Source organism: Chenopodium album, chromosome 10 (genome assembly GCF_948465745.1).
Source record: "Chenopodium album chromosome 10, dcCheAlbu1.1, whole genome shotgun sequence".
Lineage (NCBI taxonomy): Eukaryota > Viridiplantae > Streptophyta > Magnoliopsida > Caryophyllales > Amaranthaceae > Chenopodium > Chenopodium album.
In genome coordinates this window covers 22,012,416-22,031,109 of record NC_137843.1, presented here as the reverse complement: position 1 = coordinate 22,031,109, position 18,694 = coordinate 22,012,416, and the positions used below count along the sequence as shown (strand labels likewise).

The following is an 18,694-nucleotide window of genomic DNA, read 5'->3' as shown; positions in this document are numbered from 1 at the left end:
AAATGTTTTGGAACACTTATACATGCTTATGTATCATATACAAAGTATAACGTGATATGAACACAAATCCGTTACAACCCGACTAAATCTATATATTTATAAGGAAAATTTGTAAATTACCACCCAAATAGGAGACCTATTTGAAATTACCACCCGTTAAATAATTTTTTATTTTTTATTTTATCACCCCTTAAATTAAAAAAGTATTCCGATTCCCACCTTTTTCAAAAATCCGGTGGAATTTTCGTTTGAGGGCCCACCTAACGGCTATATTAACCTTTTTGACTGATTTTCCCCCGATTTTTCTATTTTAAACAGCTTGCAACTTCAATTCCCATTCCCTTCACCAAATTCCACCAAATTTTCTCAAATTTTGCTACTTGTTGTTTGAAGATTGATTCCCCACAATTGCAGACATAAGCAATTATTCAACAAAATTTAACAGCTTCAACTCAAATCAACAAAAGCTCCATTCTAACCATGAAGCTCCACTGCAGACATACGGTTACCACCATTAATACTAACCATGAAGCTCAACAAAAGCAAAAACAAAGGCAAAGTTCACCCTTCTTCTTCTTCCTCCTCTTCTTTTGCAACTATCAATGTTCTATGACCCAATTTCTTCACTCAATCATCTCCTTCCAACTGCGATTCTTACTATAATCTCCATTCTCTCTCATCAAGACCGTGAAGCTCTCGCTTATATGATTACTCATTCCCTCAAATCTTCTACTCTTAACTACAGTTCTTCCTCAAATTTTGCTACTTGGCATTTGCAAACATAAGCAATTATTCAACAAAATTAAACAGTTTCAACTCAAATCAACACAAATTTTAAATAAAAAAAAACCACAATTCAATTGCAACAAGAACCCTAATTGTTGAAAACGCCCATTTGAACTGTCCCAAGAACCCTAATTCCCAAATCTACCCATTTACCCCAATTATAGTTAGCGAAGAATCCTAATTTAAGAACAAATGGAATGGGAATTGAAGTTACAAGCTGTTTTAAATAGAAAAATTAGGGGAAAATCAGTCAAAAAGGTCAATATAGTCGTTAGGTGGGGCCCTCAAACGGAAAATCCACCGGAATTTTGAAAAGGGTGGGAATTAGAATACATTTTTAATTTAAGGGGTGGTAAAATGAAAAAAAATAATTTAACGGATAGTAATTTCAAAACAGGTCTTCTATTTGGGTGGTAATTTACAAATTTTCCTATTTATAATCTGAATTGCATAAATCGATATCATATACGACTACTCGATCATCAATTGCATTATGATTTGGCTCGTTATAACCTAATACCTGGATTAATCCAATAAATTTATAACTCGACTCGTTTCAATCTATTATTTGTTGACTGAATTTAATTATGATCCAAGTCAATTATGACTCAATCTGTTCCAACTTGCTACTCAGTAACCCAACTTGTTTATAATATATCCAATTCAATTATGATCTACCTTAATATCTGCTTTAACCCGATTAAGCTCGTTTCTATCCCAATATATCCGATTCGACTATTAGCCTCAAATTGAAAACAAACAAAAAAAAAAAAATTGAAAAAAAAATTGAATTGCTATTTTGTTTTTTTTTTAAAAAAGTAACTAAGTCGAACCAATTTAGTAATTTATTAACCATATGAATTTGTTTTAACCCGACCCATTACAACCCACAACCCAATTAACCATCTTGAAACCGAACTGTTGACTAAAATTGACATTTTCACCCATATTGTATTGGCCATATACGAGCACAACAATACACACATTTGGCCGGAGACATTGAGAGTTTGAAACATTGAATTAATGGCCGAAAAAACCAAATAAGAAAAACGTGATGAATAATACAGACCGAGTGGAAGATATTTTCACAATTCACATCCAAGTCCACATACAAATCCGACTCTTTTCTCCAACATTCAAATTAATTCAATTAAAATCAAATATTACAAATCATAAATCAATAATCCTTAACCAAAAACGATCCGATCAAAAGAGTAGCAGAGAATAATTTAGCAAAATCTAACAAAAATGGTTTCAGTTGCACTATCAAGCTCAAGCAGCAGCCATCCATGGCAGTTAATTTCAAAACCTCACACCAATTTTACACTCTCTTCTTTCTCAAATTCATTCATTTCTCTCTCTTCATTTTCTTCTTCGTGTTCATCTTCTTCTAAAAATTCTTATGCATCCAAAAAATTCGTCTACATTTGTAAGTATTCTGCTAATGGTAATCGAGAGAAGGCAATAGTGGTTTCACAACCCATCAAATCCCATGAATTTGGGGCTTTGTTTCAAAAGCGATCATTGTGGCGTAGGATCTTTCTCACTTCCAAGAAAGTTCGCGCCATTATTCTCCTTAATGTCATTACTGTTATATATGGTGTGTTCTTAATTCTGTTCTATATTTGGTTTAATTTTGCTGATTCTTTTTTTGGTACACAAAAAATAAATTTAAATGTTTTGTGATGATTGTTAATTTGGTATTATTTATGAAGCTTATTGTAGTTTATATTTTTAAGATAATATTATTGTAGTTTACTTTGATAGGGTTTGTGAGAGTTAACCCCTTATGATTAGGGTAGAGTTCTTTTTCCAGGCTAATTTTACTATTGACCCATATGTTACATGGACTCGGGTACCCATGTCCAACACGGGTATGTGTCCAAACGCCCGACTCAGCTATTTTGTGCCAAAACACCATGGTTTTGAACGAAAAGTGAAGTATCTAAGTGTCATACCTATGTCCGAGTGTCCACGGTCTGACATAGGTGCTTGAGGTGAAATGAAGAGTCCATGTATGCCCCTTCATATATTGAGGAGTGATATTTTCCTACCAACTTCAATCGTCTTTGCAGCAGTAAATATGGCCTTTGAAAGATTGTTACTCTAAAATTGGTGTTATGAATTTTGGAAGTGATAAGTGCTGTGAGGTGCGCTGTGAGGTGCTTTTGAGTAGAGATATAACTTCTATATGATTCCCAGGGGTTTATTTATGAATCAGAAGTTGAGGCGCTATTTGACTGCTGCCTACATTGAAACTTTTGTAGTGAAAATGGTGAAATATTATAGCTGTCATAATGTTTCTAATTGCTTGCTTATTTTTATAGTTGTTTAACGATACTATTAATATGTAATTTCCAGTTGAACATTATTAATGATGGTTTGATTATTATGGCAGCTAGTGACATTCCAGTTCTGAAAGAAGTTGAAGAATTTATGGACCCTGCTACTTTCAATGTTGTTAGATTTACTCTATCAGCTATTCCCTTTCTACCAGCTGCATTTCAAGCAAGACATGATGCTCACGTATGCAAGTCAGGGGCAGAATTGGGTTTATGGGCCAGTTTAGGTTATCTTTTTCAGTCACTTGGGTTACTTACATCTGATGCAGGACCTGCATCTTTTATCTCTATACTTACAGTAAGCTTCTATATTCCGGATATCAAACCTCATCTGGTTGAAAATATTGTAATGTATTGATTGTGATGTTCTTTGTTGATTTATTGGTCATTCTTCTGCTCAGGTGATTGTGGTTCCTTTGCTTGATGGAATGTTGGGATCAGTGATTCCACCTCTTACATGGTTTGGTGCCATCATGTCGGTTGTAGGGGTTGCTATGCTGGAATCTACTGGATCCCCACCTGATGTAAGTGTATGAGAGGCCAGTCTGTGCTTTATGCTTTATGTCATTACATTCTTATCATAGATAAATTAGTAATCACCATTATCTGAGCTCTGTGCTAGATGATATGACATTGCCTGATATCTTAACTATCTCAGTATAATCTTTTTTCAGGTTGGAGATCTATTTAACATTCTGAGTGCAGTTTTTTTTGGCATTCATATGTTGAGAACTGAAAGAATTTCAAGATGCACAGGCAAAGAGAACTTCATACCGCTCCTTGGATATGAGGTAAGTTCACTTTTAGGAGCCATGAAGGAATTTTCATGTTCAACGTTTTGGCAATTGAGGTTCATTTCCTGTTCAGAAATACTTTACATCTGTAACCAAAAAAAAAAAAAAAAAAAAAAAAAAAAAAAAAAACTATCTGTTGATTGAAAATATTGATTTTTTTGCCCGTGTCCTGAGCAGTTCTGAGGTTTCCTCAGGTATGCGTTGTTGCACTATCATCAATGATCTGGTTCTTCTTCGAAGGCTGGTTTGGTGAAAGTCTTAGACCTTGGACATGGGATTTGTTTTGGGCTTCATGGGTCTCTTTTCCTTGGATACCAGCAATATACACAGGGGTATTAACAACCGGGTTATGTTTATGGGTAGAGTTAAACTTCTCTAAACCTTAGTTTGATCTATATTACACTTCTTTTCCTTCATATGAGCATTGGCTACTTACATCTTTATTTAACTTTGTATATGAACTACATTCCTGTTTCTTGTTCTTCTTGAAATTATTTCTTGGCCATCTAGCACGTGTTGCATAAACTAATTGACAGACCACAGATATAGAGCTCTTTATGCTAATATAGGTAGCATGCTGATGACCTTCTCAATCCGTTAATGGTAATTAGAGTCATGTGGTGACAGAAGCGTAAGATGTGGAAATTTTTGCATTTTAGAGTGCTGGGTCTAGTGAACCTTGTGAAATCTTTTGAGATAACAATTTTACGTGTGAGTAGATTATAAAATCAGAAAAATGTCTTGTTTATTATTTTTGAAAATGGTAAAAATTGCGCTTTTAGTGGGTATCAGCAATTCAGCATTGACATTAATAATCTGGAAGTGTTGGGTATTGTTATATAGAAGATACATCTAGTTGCACACTGCATAGTGAGCTATCAAGCATTTGTTTTTTCTATTTTTGGTCACAAGTAAACAAATTGTGAATCTGGTGTATTGCTGACCATCTAGGATATCATATCATCAGGTAAAATTTTTTTGTGACATAAAAACTTCTGAATTTATATGGTTATGCAGATGGCTGCAATGAGAGATGTATCAGCAACTGAAACAGCGATTATATATGCAACGGAACCTGTTTGGGGTGCTGGGTTTGCTTGGTTCCTACTTGGTGAAAGATGGGACACTATTGGATGGATTGGTGCTGCTCTTATCCTTGGTAAGCAATCACTAATTTTATTAGTCCTCACAGTAAATTACAAATGCAACCCCTTCCCTCAAAAAAACAGAAAAAAATAAAGAAAATCAACACCTATCTGGGCTGATGTAGTGGAAGTGGTAATACTGTTCATTACAGATTTAATTCTGTTCTTAAATCTGGAGCAAAGATTCTAGTGAATATGTGAATCTGTGCTGCAAGTACACCTATGCAAATCTAAGTGCCAATGCTTCTGTCCTTTTGATTGGAGCCCCGTTTCTCTTCCCACTTGGAATGGGACAAATTTAGCCATTTGTAACTTAAGCATCTGCCTCTAGCTTGGATTTCTGAGGTGGAAACTTTATTGATCCTCATTACATCAATTCTTTCTATTGTAAGAACTTAGAAGCATTTAAAAAACTGCTTGCCCATTGCAAAAAATTTTGCGGGGAGTACTAGAAGTGCCCAAAACATTTTAGACCAGGGCAATGATTGATAATTGATAGGAATCTTATGATCTTTGCTATTATATAATACTTCCTCCATTTCTTTTTAGTTGACACGTTTCTTTAGTCACTTTTGCCAATGCACAAACTCAACCATTAATATCAATAATTACCGATAAGAAAAAATTATGAAAAGTTGATATTTTACAAATATATATAAGGAAGAATCTAACAAAATCCTACATGACTATATTTTTCATTATGTATAAAGCACAAAACACGGTCAAAGTAGAGTGTGTGAATAGTGTTTAAGTCAAAATGTGTCAACTAATTAAAAATGGAGGTAGTAGCATTTACTCCATAGTTATCAATAAAGATCTCTCAAGAATGTGAGCACCGAAATTGGCATGGTTCAAGTTATAGCAGTGATTGGCTGAATCATCTTACCATAGACTTCTTTTTCAAAGTGGGTAACCAAATTCCTATCCCAGAGATTGAACACTAGACCACCTTTGGACATGGAAACATGAATGTGTGGTTCAATAGGAACTTTTCTCCTCCTTACCCTCTTACCATCCATGAAAACGACCTGCGGATCAGCTTGCAAGTTAAATCCGAAACCTGATTCGGAGGAAACTGTAGGGTTTGTCCAGTCAGATTTGCACAGCAAAAAAGAAAAATTGTTTTGATATGCTACAATCTGCCTGCATATGAGAGAGATTAACTAGCTCAATGGCTTACCTGGAGGAGTTTCAATCAGCTTTTTAGTTTATCAGACAGAACCCCTATGTATCTCACTGGTAGTTTCCAAACCTATTGTTTCCCCCAATTGGGAGGCACCACCATAAATGCTTCAATTTACTCTGCATTTGTTATGGTTTTCTCTTTGGAAGGATTTTGTCGGAGGGATAGGAAACGTCAATGTTAGAAACATAAGGAAAAGGAAAAGTCCTAACATTATTACCTATAAAGCAACGTAGTAAGTTGATGTAGAAGCCTCTCTTGTTCCTTGCCTAGCCGCTTGTTTTCAAGTTTGTTCCAGTCTCTCATGCATTAATATCTAAACTTCTATGTTTTTCCAACGCTATACTTGAATATCTTCTGTTACTATGTATGAGTGATCATGGTGGTTGTACCTCACTCGTTGTGCTTATTACAAATTATCCTCTGCTGCAGGTGGAAGCCTAGTTGTTCATATGTTTGGATCTTTATCGTCTACAGATTCTGGAAGTGGTGAGGGGTGATCTAGAGTAGGCCTCAAATTTTAGATCTGGAATGGTAGATCACACTTGAGTGATAGATAATGTAGCTAAGATGTGCAGTGTATGTATAGATAGCACCATAGTTTTAGTGTACATAAACCTGATACATAAGTACATAACAGTAAAAGCGAAAACATGTTAATATCCTTCATCTAAGCCAGTAACCAGCTGCGTTGCTGCCTTAAGTTTCGAAGTTTGGCATATTTATAAAATAGTTATTGTTTAGTGCTTTGGGTATGTAATCTTATTAAAATGTATAGATATTGAATAAATTACAATTTTGAAATTTGGCATATATACAGCTATTTACATACTTCACGTTAATGTTTTGTTTAATAGAAATTCAGAACTCTCAGCATGTTGTGAAAATTGTTACAAATCACGCAAGTTGTTCAATCTGAAATTGAATACTCGAGACTGCAATTTGCCTGTTACATTTTCTGGATAAAACCTCCATATCATGTTGCTAATGCGTTAGCAAGGAGAGTATGGGGAAAATTGGTATTGAGAAGCTAGGTTGTGCTGTTAAGGAGTGGTGTGTTTAAGGCGAAATATAAGGATGGTAGGAACGAAGCAATTGAAGTTGACCCTATGCTGTTAGGAACAAAGCAATTGAAGACCCTGTTGTCACGGGCCGACTACTTTTCCCTAGTCACGCACCATGCGCTACTCGCTTACAGTTCGTCGTAAGACGAGTCAGGCTTCCTCCTTTGGCACTAATCCTTGTGCCCACGTAGCACAACCTTTTGTGCTGCTTGAATATGTTTGCTAGCACGACCCCTTGGTGCTAATAAGCCCCCTTAGTTGAACTAAGCACTCACCCTTTGTGCCTTAGTCTGAAAATTTACGACTAAGTGTCGTAGGCAATTGAGCGCACGAGCTATCACCCTTGCTAGTATGCCCGATCACTCACTTGGCAACCTCATGCCTTGGTTTTCCTCACACTCTCTAAGTGTTTGAAGGAAAGGATTGAGTTGCAAGAGAACACAAGTGCTTTTGGAATGCCTTTTGTATTGTTCTCAACTTGAATGTACAAATGAGCCTTGGAACCTATTTGTAGTGCTCCATCCTACTTACAAGGATTAGCTAGAATATTCCTAACCTCCTCAAATAAAGGGTTCTAGAATACAATAATCTAGAGAGTTCCCACCTCAAAAGGAACATAAACACTTCCTACCTAGAATGCTAAGGCCTACCCTAGAACATTCTGGAAACTATACATACTTGTGTACATACATAGAAGATCCTAGAAGACTTCTAAGATGTACCAGACCTTCCTTGATTATTCTAGAGTCATCCACTCTAGAATAATAGTCTTCCAAAGAACCTTGTAGATAGCTCCGTAACCTTCTAGAAGCTTCCCGCGTTTTCCAGACAACCTGCTGCCAAAACTTGTACTTCGGGACCTCATCTCGAAAAACCGACATCACCATGGTCTTCCTTGACCCAAAATACGGTGGACCCCCAACTAAGGCCCCTTTGGACTTCATTTGGGTCTCCAAATGAACAATTATTGTGTTACCGTCACTTGGGTGTTCATTGGGATTTTACTACCTGGGCTTAATAAAGCTCTATCGGGGGAAGTGCTTGGTTGGGCACCAAGGGCAAGCTCCCTAGCCACGATTATGCCTTGATGCTTAGTGACCCAAATAACGCCCATGACACTATGCTGGCATGTGCAACAAAATCCTCATCTTCTAATTTACTCCCCCCGTTTTTTTTTCTTTTTGCATCACTTTGACTTTTGTACTATTCACATACCATGGTTGACTTGATTTTTTCACCTATATCAAATAAATAAATAAATATTATTATATAATATATCACATACCATGACAATATATAATTTACTTAATCTTTGAGAATTTTTTTAAAGAATATAGTCTTCATATACTTATTAGCAAGAATCATGCACAAAAAAACCTTATAGTATTTGTATCTTCTTATATATAATATATATATATATATATATATATATATATATATATATATATATATATAGGACTAGGTTATAATGAGAACTAAGTGAATAATAGGAACTGAAAACTAATTAGGGTCGTTAGATCTACATCATATGCGCGCTTGATGAGCGGCTTAGATTAAATCAAACCTTAGATCTAGCTCACTTTCTCTCTCCTCCAAGCGTTTTCTCTCTCCTCCATTACGACTGCCTCTGAATCCTCCATTGAAGCAGCTTTCGAATCTACTCCATTGAAGCGGCTTTCGAGCTTTCTTGACTCCAATGAAGCAAGTTATGAGGTAAGATGTTTGTTTTTCTCTTTTATTTATTTTTTATTTTTTTTGTTTTGAATCACGAATTTCAATTTCAATGGTTCATCGTTAATTTCTTTTTTTTATTCTTTTTTTTTTTTTTTTTTTGTCAATTTAGGGTTCTTTTTAGTGAAATTCGAACTCTTATTTATAATTATTGAGCTTATGAATGGTTATAGGCTTATAGCGATGATTTTGTTGCTAGAATTCCTAAACACTTAGATCTGAAAGCACTAGCATTCAATTTTATGTGAATTTTGGCGAGTTTGCAAACAAATCTATGTGAATTGAGTGAATTCTTACGATTAGTAGTTTTTAGCGATTGAATATATAAGATTTTTTGAATGTTTTTAGCTTATGATTTTCTAGAAATTTAGAGCTCGATTCTTGGTCATTTGAAAGATATAGGGATTAAGTGAAGCTTATGATGCTTAATTGTCCAATATTCTCCATGTTTCATTGCACATGTGTTTGAAATCTTTGAATACATTTAATTGACCTTGAATAAGTAAACTAAATTACTCTTAAAGTAAATTAGATATCCTTAAAAGTAGACTAATTGCTCAGTATTCAAAGGACCTCAAAGGACAGTATGTTAAGGACCGCATGCTGTGCATTGCCTGTATTCTGTAATGTGTATATGATTAGCAACCAAGTTCTTGTGCTGATCATTGTTGTTAAATTTACTCATGTAGTATTTGCTTGGGGGCTGGGAAGCATCGCTTGGGCGATTTCAAGTAGTTGTAGGATTTCACTAGGTTGATAGGAACTAGGTTCAGAGTTAGAGTTTGTGTATTCTGATGCAGCGTATTTTCAAAGGTACGGGGGTTAGCTTGGGTGTTATAATTAGGGATGAATAAGGGAAGATTATGGTTGTTATGGTGCTAAGATTGAATGCATAGGTGGCTGTTATGGTGAAAAAAAGTAAGCAATATACTGGTAGAAACTCATCTGCATAGACTACATTCATAACATAGAGATTTTACTTTAGAAGATTAAACTGTATGGGAAACCAACATTTAGGAAAAGAGGTTGTAAAATCCCTTCAACCTGAGGTGGTCAACAATCGTGTTCTTTAAGAAACAGAGTTTTACTAACAGCATATGGGGGCTGAAGTAATAAGATCTTGCTTTAAAAAAAAACAAAAAAAGTAATAAGATCTTAGCATGATACACCTTAATCTTAGACTAATAAATTCCATTCCAAATGTTCAGATTAACAATAATTAAAATCAAAAGATGAAAAGGTCCTCTTACATTTGCAATATTAATATTCCAATTAATCCATAAATATTACAACCTGCGGATTCTTGGATTGGGCCATATCAGACTTGTGCAAGAAACTATTTTTTTTAAAAAAGAGTCAAATAAGACAAAAAAGGATTTACATACATGCATTAGTACTATCAGACAAATAGGACATGGGCCTCTTGGACTAGCAGGAGTAACGCCATTCATGAGTCGTCAACACAAGATCCTATAATGCTAGCTGCAGGTTTCACCAGGTATGTCTATGACTATAATGCATATGCTGCCAGAGTCTCTACCAAGGTGAAGAGAAGTGATGCACAATCTGCTTCTGCTTGGGTAGGTAAAACCTCATATTAATCTGATTAAAATACTTGCAATCCTCAATCTGAGTCACTCACTGACAAGCTTATCCCTAATCTCTTCATGGATAACATATTGGTTATCCTTCACAATACCGTCTTTAATATTTGTGTCAGTGTATACGACTGTTGTTTAGTATGAGTAATATTTTTATTGTGAATTTGAATCATAGTTTTCCCTTAAACCTTTTTTACTGACCACTAGCAATTGTCAAATTTCATAGAATGGTCATAATTCTAAGTAGTCTCGATCTAAAGTAAATTAAAAAGAATCTAAAGTAAATAAAAAAGACTTTGAAGTAAACCTATTAGCTCAAGTGGTAGAGCACTATGGGGATGCATAGAGGTGTAGGTTCGAATCCTACATAGGTTATCTCTAAAAGTAAATATAAAACACTTTAAAGTTAATAAAAATATCTCATAAGTAAATCAAAGTAACTATAAAGTAATTAAGTCAAAGTAACTAAAAAGCAAATCAAAATATGCCAATATGCTAGTAGTCCAAAAGCAAATCAAAATATACCAAACTAAAAGTAAATAAAATGATGCCAAAAGTAGATTAAAAAAAAAGTGAATAAAGTTTTTAAAAATGCATATGTATAATGAAATCAGGGTAAAAGTGATATATGAGTGTAGCAAACTAAGTCATTGATTTTTGTATCATGATAAGATATAGCCAAATCATAATCCACAATACAAAGTGAAAAATAATTAAATTAAAAAGAAGCATATGAGGTTAAAGTAAAAATTTTCAAATAAGAAGTTAATAAAATAATACAAAAAGTAAATAAACTAAAACACGGGTCAAATTAGAGCATGGGACAATGACAACTATTCAGTCTAGGGCGAACATTGCTGAAAAAAAAGCAGGGTATTAGTTTACCAACATGTTTATATCTTTAATCCTTAGATAAGTGAGCTTGAGTTTCTATTATAAAATTAGATACAAAATAAGTTAAAGTAAATAAAATATTTATTAAAGTAAATAGAAATGAAATTCATCTAGTCTACTTCTAAAATCACACTACTACAAAATGCGTGTTTTTTGGACGCTTTTTAGGCCTTTTTTCGACGCTAAAAAGCGTCGAAAAATAATTTCTCGACGCTGCAAAAAAGCGTCGCAAATCCAAGAGTCGAAAATTTTTCGGAGACACAAAAAAGCGTCGAGATTCTCGACGCTTTTTATTGTCCAAACGAATATACGAAGCGTCCAAAATCACGTATTTCGCGCATTATCCCAAATGTATGTAGTTTTTTAGCGACGCTTTTTCCTATCCACATAATCAAATTTTGCGACGCTTTTTGTTGTCTTGCGTTTATTCGTGTCAGCCTATGGTATGGCGGGAAAGTCTTTGAAATTTGAAAATGTGCAATTATGTAGACATTAAAAAGCGTCTAGATTTATTTTTTAAGCTTTTTTTTTCTTTTTTTTCCTTTTATTAAATTATTACCATCATATACAATATAGTTATTTAAATTTATCATAAATTAAATTAATAACATTAAAATTAAAATAAACAAATATTCAATATAACAAGTTTAGATTAGATTAAATAAAAAACAATAATTAATCAACAATAATAAGAGTATGTTGCTAACAATTACCAAATTTATAAATAAAAGAAAACATCAACACAATTAACTAAAATAAAAAAAAAGTCGCATATTATAGTAGCTTGTCCCTAAATAAATACATCACTAATATAAATAAGACTAAAAACCAAAATAGATAGATATAGTCGCTTGTTTTGATGCTCAAGTGTCTCGACCTATTCTCTTGTTGCTCCTACATTGCCTTTTCCAATCTTAAAAAAAAAAAAAAAACAAGTATAAATTAGTACATTACACAATATAGCCTTACACACACACACACACACACAAGCTCAAAATTATATTGGCTTATACACACACACACACACACACACATCACTTTCTCAGTCCAAAACTATCCCAGTTGCTAACAAAATAAAGAATTATATTGGGTATCAACAATTTTTCACAAGGAATGTAAAAGCAGGAAACTGTAGTAGATTACTCTAATTAAGAAATGATGTCATAAATTAACACTCATAAATTACCAACCTAAGCCTTATACAGGGCAATTAGCTGATGATGTTTTTCAGAAGCGCAGCCAAAGTAACCTATGGACTATGGTCTTTATTAGAAAATTATAAAGAAAAGAAGCAGCAAAGAGCTTTTCACATATTAGGTATTACAGCATGGCATCAAACATAATGTCTAAAAAACAAATGAACAAAAACTAATACTCTGCATTTCTCTATATGTGAAAAGCATGGCATCACAGTAGGAAATAGCACATTAAGGAGAAAGAAGAGTGTAACAGAAACTTTTCCTTTTCATTTATCACATTAAGAAATAGCACATCACAGTAGGCTTTGAATTTTATGGGATTGTGATATATATGAAAAGGAAGAATGTTAACTGATAATTATTGGAAACGAATGATTAATTCAGATGATCATAATTTTTGATGCTGTATTTCATAATTCCCAAATGATGACACTCCTCAAGATAGCCCTTAAACGAGCTAAAAAGTTAAAATAATTATTTATTTATTCCAAATTATCCCAAAAAAGCAATTTACATAAGATGAGTGAAATGCTAATTATTAATACATGTTATTCAGAGGTTAAGTCCTTCAATCAATAGCAGGATATACTTGGTCAAAACTTAATATTACAGTCTGCCTGACATACTTCAAAAATACTCTGTCAGTGGTCACACTCAAAACTTGATATATGCACATAGGAATGTCAAAAAATACCAGGAACATTTCTGAAGCATCCCAGCCATACTAGCAGTCTACAGCAACCCCAGTTCAGAACTCAGTATAATTCAAACAACCCCAGTTCAGAACTCAGTATAATTGCCAGATAAACATCTTGCCATAAAAAACCAAAACCCCAGATTAAAACTCAAAATTTTAATAGCCAAACAAAATGATGAACTTCTTGCAATTAAACCAAAACCCAGATCTTAATTGTTTTCAAATCACAAAACTATACTACTCCACAAAAATCAATTTGAACAGAACACCAGCTTCAGAGAATATGCACAGCAAGCTTAAGCAATAAAATTTTATTTATTTTTTGCTATCATACTCAAATATAGCTTTCAAGCTCTCAAATTACAAGAAATTAAAGAGTTCAAAAATAAGGATCCCCAAAAATCACACTGAACATCCAAACATACACAGATTAATGCAATTGTAACATTCAAACATCATAGTATATGAATCAAATACAGTATATAAAGCAAGAGAGGGTAGCAAAAACATACAGCTAATGCGATGAAATTTCAAAAACAAATCTTGATGACAAGGGAGAATTGAAACAAAAAAACTTTTGATTTAACAAGGCAATTTAACCAATTTCATAAGGCGATACAACAATTTATAGGTCGATTATGCACTACTAATAATCAAATAATCAACAATTTTTAGTTCTGGATTTCAGTTCTGAAATTGTTAAGAATATATAGTAAACAGCAAGTTACAATACACAATACAACAACTTACTACACAATACAGCAAGTAGCAGGGGAGCAGGACAGACAAGCAGAATAAAAGCAGCAGGGGAGCAGGGCAGACAAGCAGTAGCAGGGGAGCAAGGCAAACTCACACACACACACACACACACACACACACACACACACACACACACACACACACACATCACAAGCAAGCATTCACACAAGCTCTGACTTTCACACACACACACAAGCTTTGAATTTCACACACACACAAGCATTTTTGGATTGAAGTTCTGATTTCCATTTCTGAACTTCAGATCAGTTTGTTACCTGATGTTTTGCCTTTCCTAAGAATTCAAATGCTTTGTCTAGAAGACCTGAAGATGCATTCCCTTGACGAACTGCACCTACAATCTGAGAAAATTGTCCAACAAGCGCTTTAAGATTTGAATTTCAGTTCTGATTTCAGTTCTGTAATTCAGTTCTGATGTTCAGAGCTGAATTCAAAACTGAATTCCAAAACTGAATTCAGATTTGAATTTCAGTTCTGATTTCAGTTCTATAATTCAGTTCTGATGTTCAGAGCTGAATTCCAAAACTGAATTCAGATTTGAATTTCAGTTCTGATATCAGTTCTAGAATTCATTTCTGATGATCAGAGCTGAAATCAAAACTGAAATCCAGAACTGAATTCAGATTTGAATTTCAGTTCTGATATCAGTTCTAGAATTCATTTCTGATGATCAGAGCTGAAATCAAAACTGATATCCAGAACTGAAATCAGATTTGATTCAGTTCTGATTTCAATTCTAGAATTCATTTCTGATGTTCAGAGCTGAAATCAAAACTGAAATCCAGAACTGAAATCAAATGTACTGAATCACGTATAACACAATTAGCATGTACTGAATCAAAAAAGAAAGCATGCTACACATATCATATGTGTGTCTCAAAATCTGATCTCATGATGAAGTAAGGAAAAAAAATATAAAAATAAAAATAAAAACCAAACAAACATGACATTAGCACATAACACGTATAACGCAATTAATTATGCAGCTCAATACAAGTTTCAAGATATAAACAATTCCAAATATCCAAATTTAGAACAAGTTTGACAATGATATTTAAAATACATATGCATGTATAACACGTATAACACAAGCTAGCCCCCCTCCCCCTCCCCCCACAATAACAAGCAGCAGCAATAGGGCAGGATCACACCACAACAACATCAAGCATCAGCAGACAACTTTGAATACAAAACATTTACCTATGGTTAGAACCTCCTCCTTGTCGTCAAAATCAATGTCATCTCGCCAATCCGGAGTGAACAAAAAAAGGCACCAAGGCACCAAGGCACCAATACAATAGTGAACAAAAAAAGGAAAGTTGAGGCACGAAGCTATTCAAATCCAACTAACTCACACACATCCATTTTGGTAATCTATCTTTGCTAGACAACAGTAGGAGTCTACTAGGACTCCATATTTAGACTAAATATAAAATGTATAAAATTGAGACTTTACTCAACCATAACAAAATCAGACAAGATTATGAATATATCGATGTTTGATGCAATGAAAATCGTACCTTAATAAACTTTGGCTTGTCTAAAACCACAAGCGAAATGTAACTCTCAACCAGAAATCTACAGCTGCAGCAACATCAAAGGAAAAATCTGTTTATAAAGAAAAATTTTAGCCTCATGCTTCCCTCCAAACATCATAGAGTTGTTTAAATATTATGCAAATCATTTATGACAAGTTATTTAACAGTGTTCCACCTTAGAAGTAAGCTTTCTGCACATAAATTTCTGTCAATCATGTAAATTCATACATTGCTTACTTTTACCACTAAGAGGCAATTGTCATCACCGAGCAATTGTCAATATTTCAGATTCTTGATCCAAAATAAGAGCTAAAAAAATATAGGCAATGAAAGAGAACTAGGCTAGGGGAGGCAGTAGTGATCAGATTGTAGCCAACATTAGTGTTTCAGATTGGTATCCTTATCAACGTGTCTATTTGTTGGAATTATTTTTACCCTCCTAAAACAAAATGAAAGTGTATACCAAGACAAATCAACAAGACCCCACATAACTACGTAGTATATATTTTCTTCTATATAACCGCGATATGAGGTTGAATAGAAATGTTTGATGTCAAAAGTGCAAAAGTTGCAATATCTATACATCAAGAGATCTTTCAAAAAGATTAATGAAAGCCTCACATTTAATGAAAAGCCACAAGTACCAAATAACAGTAAACTCAGCTATACATTTAGTTCTATCATGATTAAAAAATTAGGCAGAACACACAGAAATTAGCTACTTTCATTCACTATCTAAATTATAAATCTATTCAGATACTTCATTTATTTTATACAGACAAATAAGTCATCCATAACAAAGAATCCTGAATATCAGAGAATTAAAGCAGTTTTGGATAATCTATGGGCATGTGCCCATTGCTGCCACATTGTTTTACTGATGGAGTGTCATGGATCCTATGTATAGATCTTTTATCAAATCTTAATTCTACTTCGTCACTCACAAAGAAAAAGGTGTATATCCTTTGAGCAAGATGTGATACCCGAGTGTAAATTGTCCAGCTAGACAAAATATGCACAATGCGGAGATTGGCACTGAAAGTAACAAAATTCATGGGGTAAGGAATTGAAGGGGTCCTTGTAAAGACTACAATGATTCCCAAACATCATGCAATATGCATGTGTAAGAAGGGAAAAGCAACGAGTCAAACTCTATTTTTCCTACAATACAATAACGAATAAACTGAGAATATCAAAATATGATAGAAGAAAAACAAAGTGATCAAATCTTAAATAACTGAGCACCCAGATGGGGAAGCTGAGAGGAAAAGGAAAAAAGAACGATAGGAACCACATTAGGTGGAAAAAATAGAATTGGGGAAACTAAAGACAAAGGATATTGCTAGATACAGTCCATGTAAAAACTACTGTGTTTCAACTTCCAATTAATATAGCATATTTAAGGAGAAAATCATAAAGTTTGATTTCATCTCTGAGATAAAGCCCAATATTAGACCAAATTCACTGTCCCAAAATCAATCTCACTGTCCTCCTCTTATATATAGAGTACATTATTTATATGAGATTACCTGCTATGGCTCCCACACCTCAAAAGAAAACAACAATACGTACATTCTTAACAACAAGACTTGATTCATCAACAGCTCCCAAACCTAGGATCATATCCAGTTCACACTGCTGCCTTGGCTCTATACGTACATATCATAATAACGAACAAACAAACTTATACTGATTCATCAGCAGCAGGCCGTGAGTATTGGGGGTGTTGTCTAATGATTTATAAGGGAATGAGTATTGCTTCTAAGAGTAGAGCATGTGAGGACAGAATGCAATCATCAGCCACAAAATCACCATAGAAAAACAAGAAAATTCATATCAAAAACCCATAAAATTCATATCAAAAACCCATAAAATTCAAAGCCTACAAATTTCATATCAAAAACCAGAAAATTCATATATATCAAAAACCCATAAAATTCAAAGCCTACAAAATTCATATCAAAAACCAGAAAATTCAAAGCCTATAATATTCATATAAAAAACCCATAACATTCCAAACTAAAACCCTAAAACGCCATAAAAATCAAAACAAAAACCAAAAAACAATATGAAAAAAAAACATGAAAAATTGGATTTTAAAACAGAATTCACGAAAAAACAACATAAAAAGAAATTAATTTATCTAATTAAGGGCAAAAAATTACCTCGCAATAAGAGATTGATTCTTGTTCTTCACCAACGCAAAATCGAAGACATGCAAACAAATAATTCCCAATTTTAACGAAAATTTAGAGAATTGTGATATATTATATGCCAAAAACGATAGAGATATATACCTAGCAACAATATTGTTCAGCAAATTGTAAATTAATACCTCAAATTTATGAAAGTGACGAGCCACAAAACCCCAAATTCCTTGAAATTTAGCAAGCAAAACCCAGAAATTAACCTAAAATGTGAGATTTTTTTTGTCGCTGATGAAAGTGATGATGGAGTCCAAATTTGGAGGAGAGCAGAACAGAATATGGGCAGTTTAATTGGGAACCTTTTTCTTTTTTTTTTCTTTTTTGAAGACGTTTAATTGGGAACTAATTCGACTGAGCTGAGGGTGAAAAAAGACGAACCCGCTAATTATTTCATTAAAAAAATTCAAAATTGCGGGCAACCTTACTCATATGCACGTGAGTTTCTCGACGCTTTTAAGTGTCGAGAAAATTTTCGACTACAAAAAGCGTCGCAAAAAGACGGAACCAAAAACTATAGACTGACGCCCCTTCAACAGCGTCGAACCAATTGCGTCCAAAAATCACTCTTTTTGTAGTAGTGTCAAGAAATTGCTACGCAGAAATGCTTATTGACAGTCTACAATTGCTATGAATGGTTAAATATATAGTATAAGATTATAAAAACTTCTGTCATATCTTAATCCTTGGATAAGTGAGTTTGAGTTTTTAAGTAATAAAAGTAGATACAAAATAAGTT

General features: G+C 33.8%; 1 protein-coding gene and 1 long non-coding RNA gene across 3 annotated transcripts; one reads left to right on the top strand and one right to left on the bottom strand.

Annotated features, from left to right (window-relative positions):
- The first annotated feature begins 1,825 nt into the window (after nucleotides 1-1,825).
- Nucleotides 1,826-7,063, top strand: LOC145563796 (uncharacterized). Of its 2 annotated transcripts, XM_081624218.1 has the most exons (7): nucleotides 1,826-2,386; nucleotides 3,185-3,426; nucleotides 3,530-3,652; nucleotides 3,803-3,919; nucleotides 4,117-4,281; nucleotides 4,940-5,081; nucleotides 6,683-7,063. In XM_081624218.1, exons 1-7 carry the CDS (start codon nucleotides 2,035-2,037, stop codon nucleotides 6,748-6,750), a joined length of 1,209 nt encoding a protein of 402 aa, XP_081480344.1. In that variant the 5' UTR covers nucleotides 1,826-2,034; the 3' UTR covers nucleotides 6,751-7,063. The 2 variants fall into 2 exon arrangements, with proteins under 2 accessions (XP_081480344.1, XP_081480345.1); XM_081624219.1 differs by lacking the exon at nucleotides 4,117-4,281.
- Nucleotides 7,064-12,197: 5,134 nt separating this feature from the next.
- On the bottom strand, nucleotides 12,198-18,357 carry LOC145563795 (uncharacterized). Its single transcript, XR_014094609.1, has 5 exons — nucleotides 18,087-18,357; nucleotides 17,917-17,942; nucleotides 15,734-15,821; nucleotides 14,471-14,554; nucleotides 12,198-12,453 (listed from the first exon to the last, which is right to left on the bottom strand). It is a non-coding gene; the product is annotated as an uncharacterized LOC145563795 (long non-coding RNA).
- Between the last annotated feature and the right edge of the window lie 337 nt (nucleotides 18,358-18,694).

Bases quoted from the DNA above. Each gene is read 5' to 3' on its own strand.
- LOC145563796 (XM_081624218.1), top strand. From the start codon at position 2,035: ATGGTTTCAGTTGCACTATCAAGCTCAAGCAGCAGCCATCCATGGCAG. The intron at 3,653-3,802 runs GTAAGTGTATGA...ATCTTTTTTCAG, and splicing joins CTACTGGATCCCCACCTGAT to GTTGGAGATCTATTTAACAT. The intron at 5,082-6,682 runs GTAAGCAATCAC...CCTCTGCTGCAG, and splicing joins TGGTGCTGCTCTTATCCTTG to GTGGAAGCCTAGTTGTTCAT.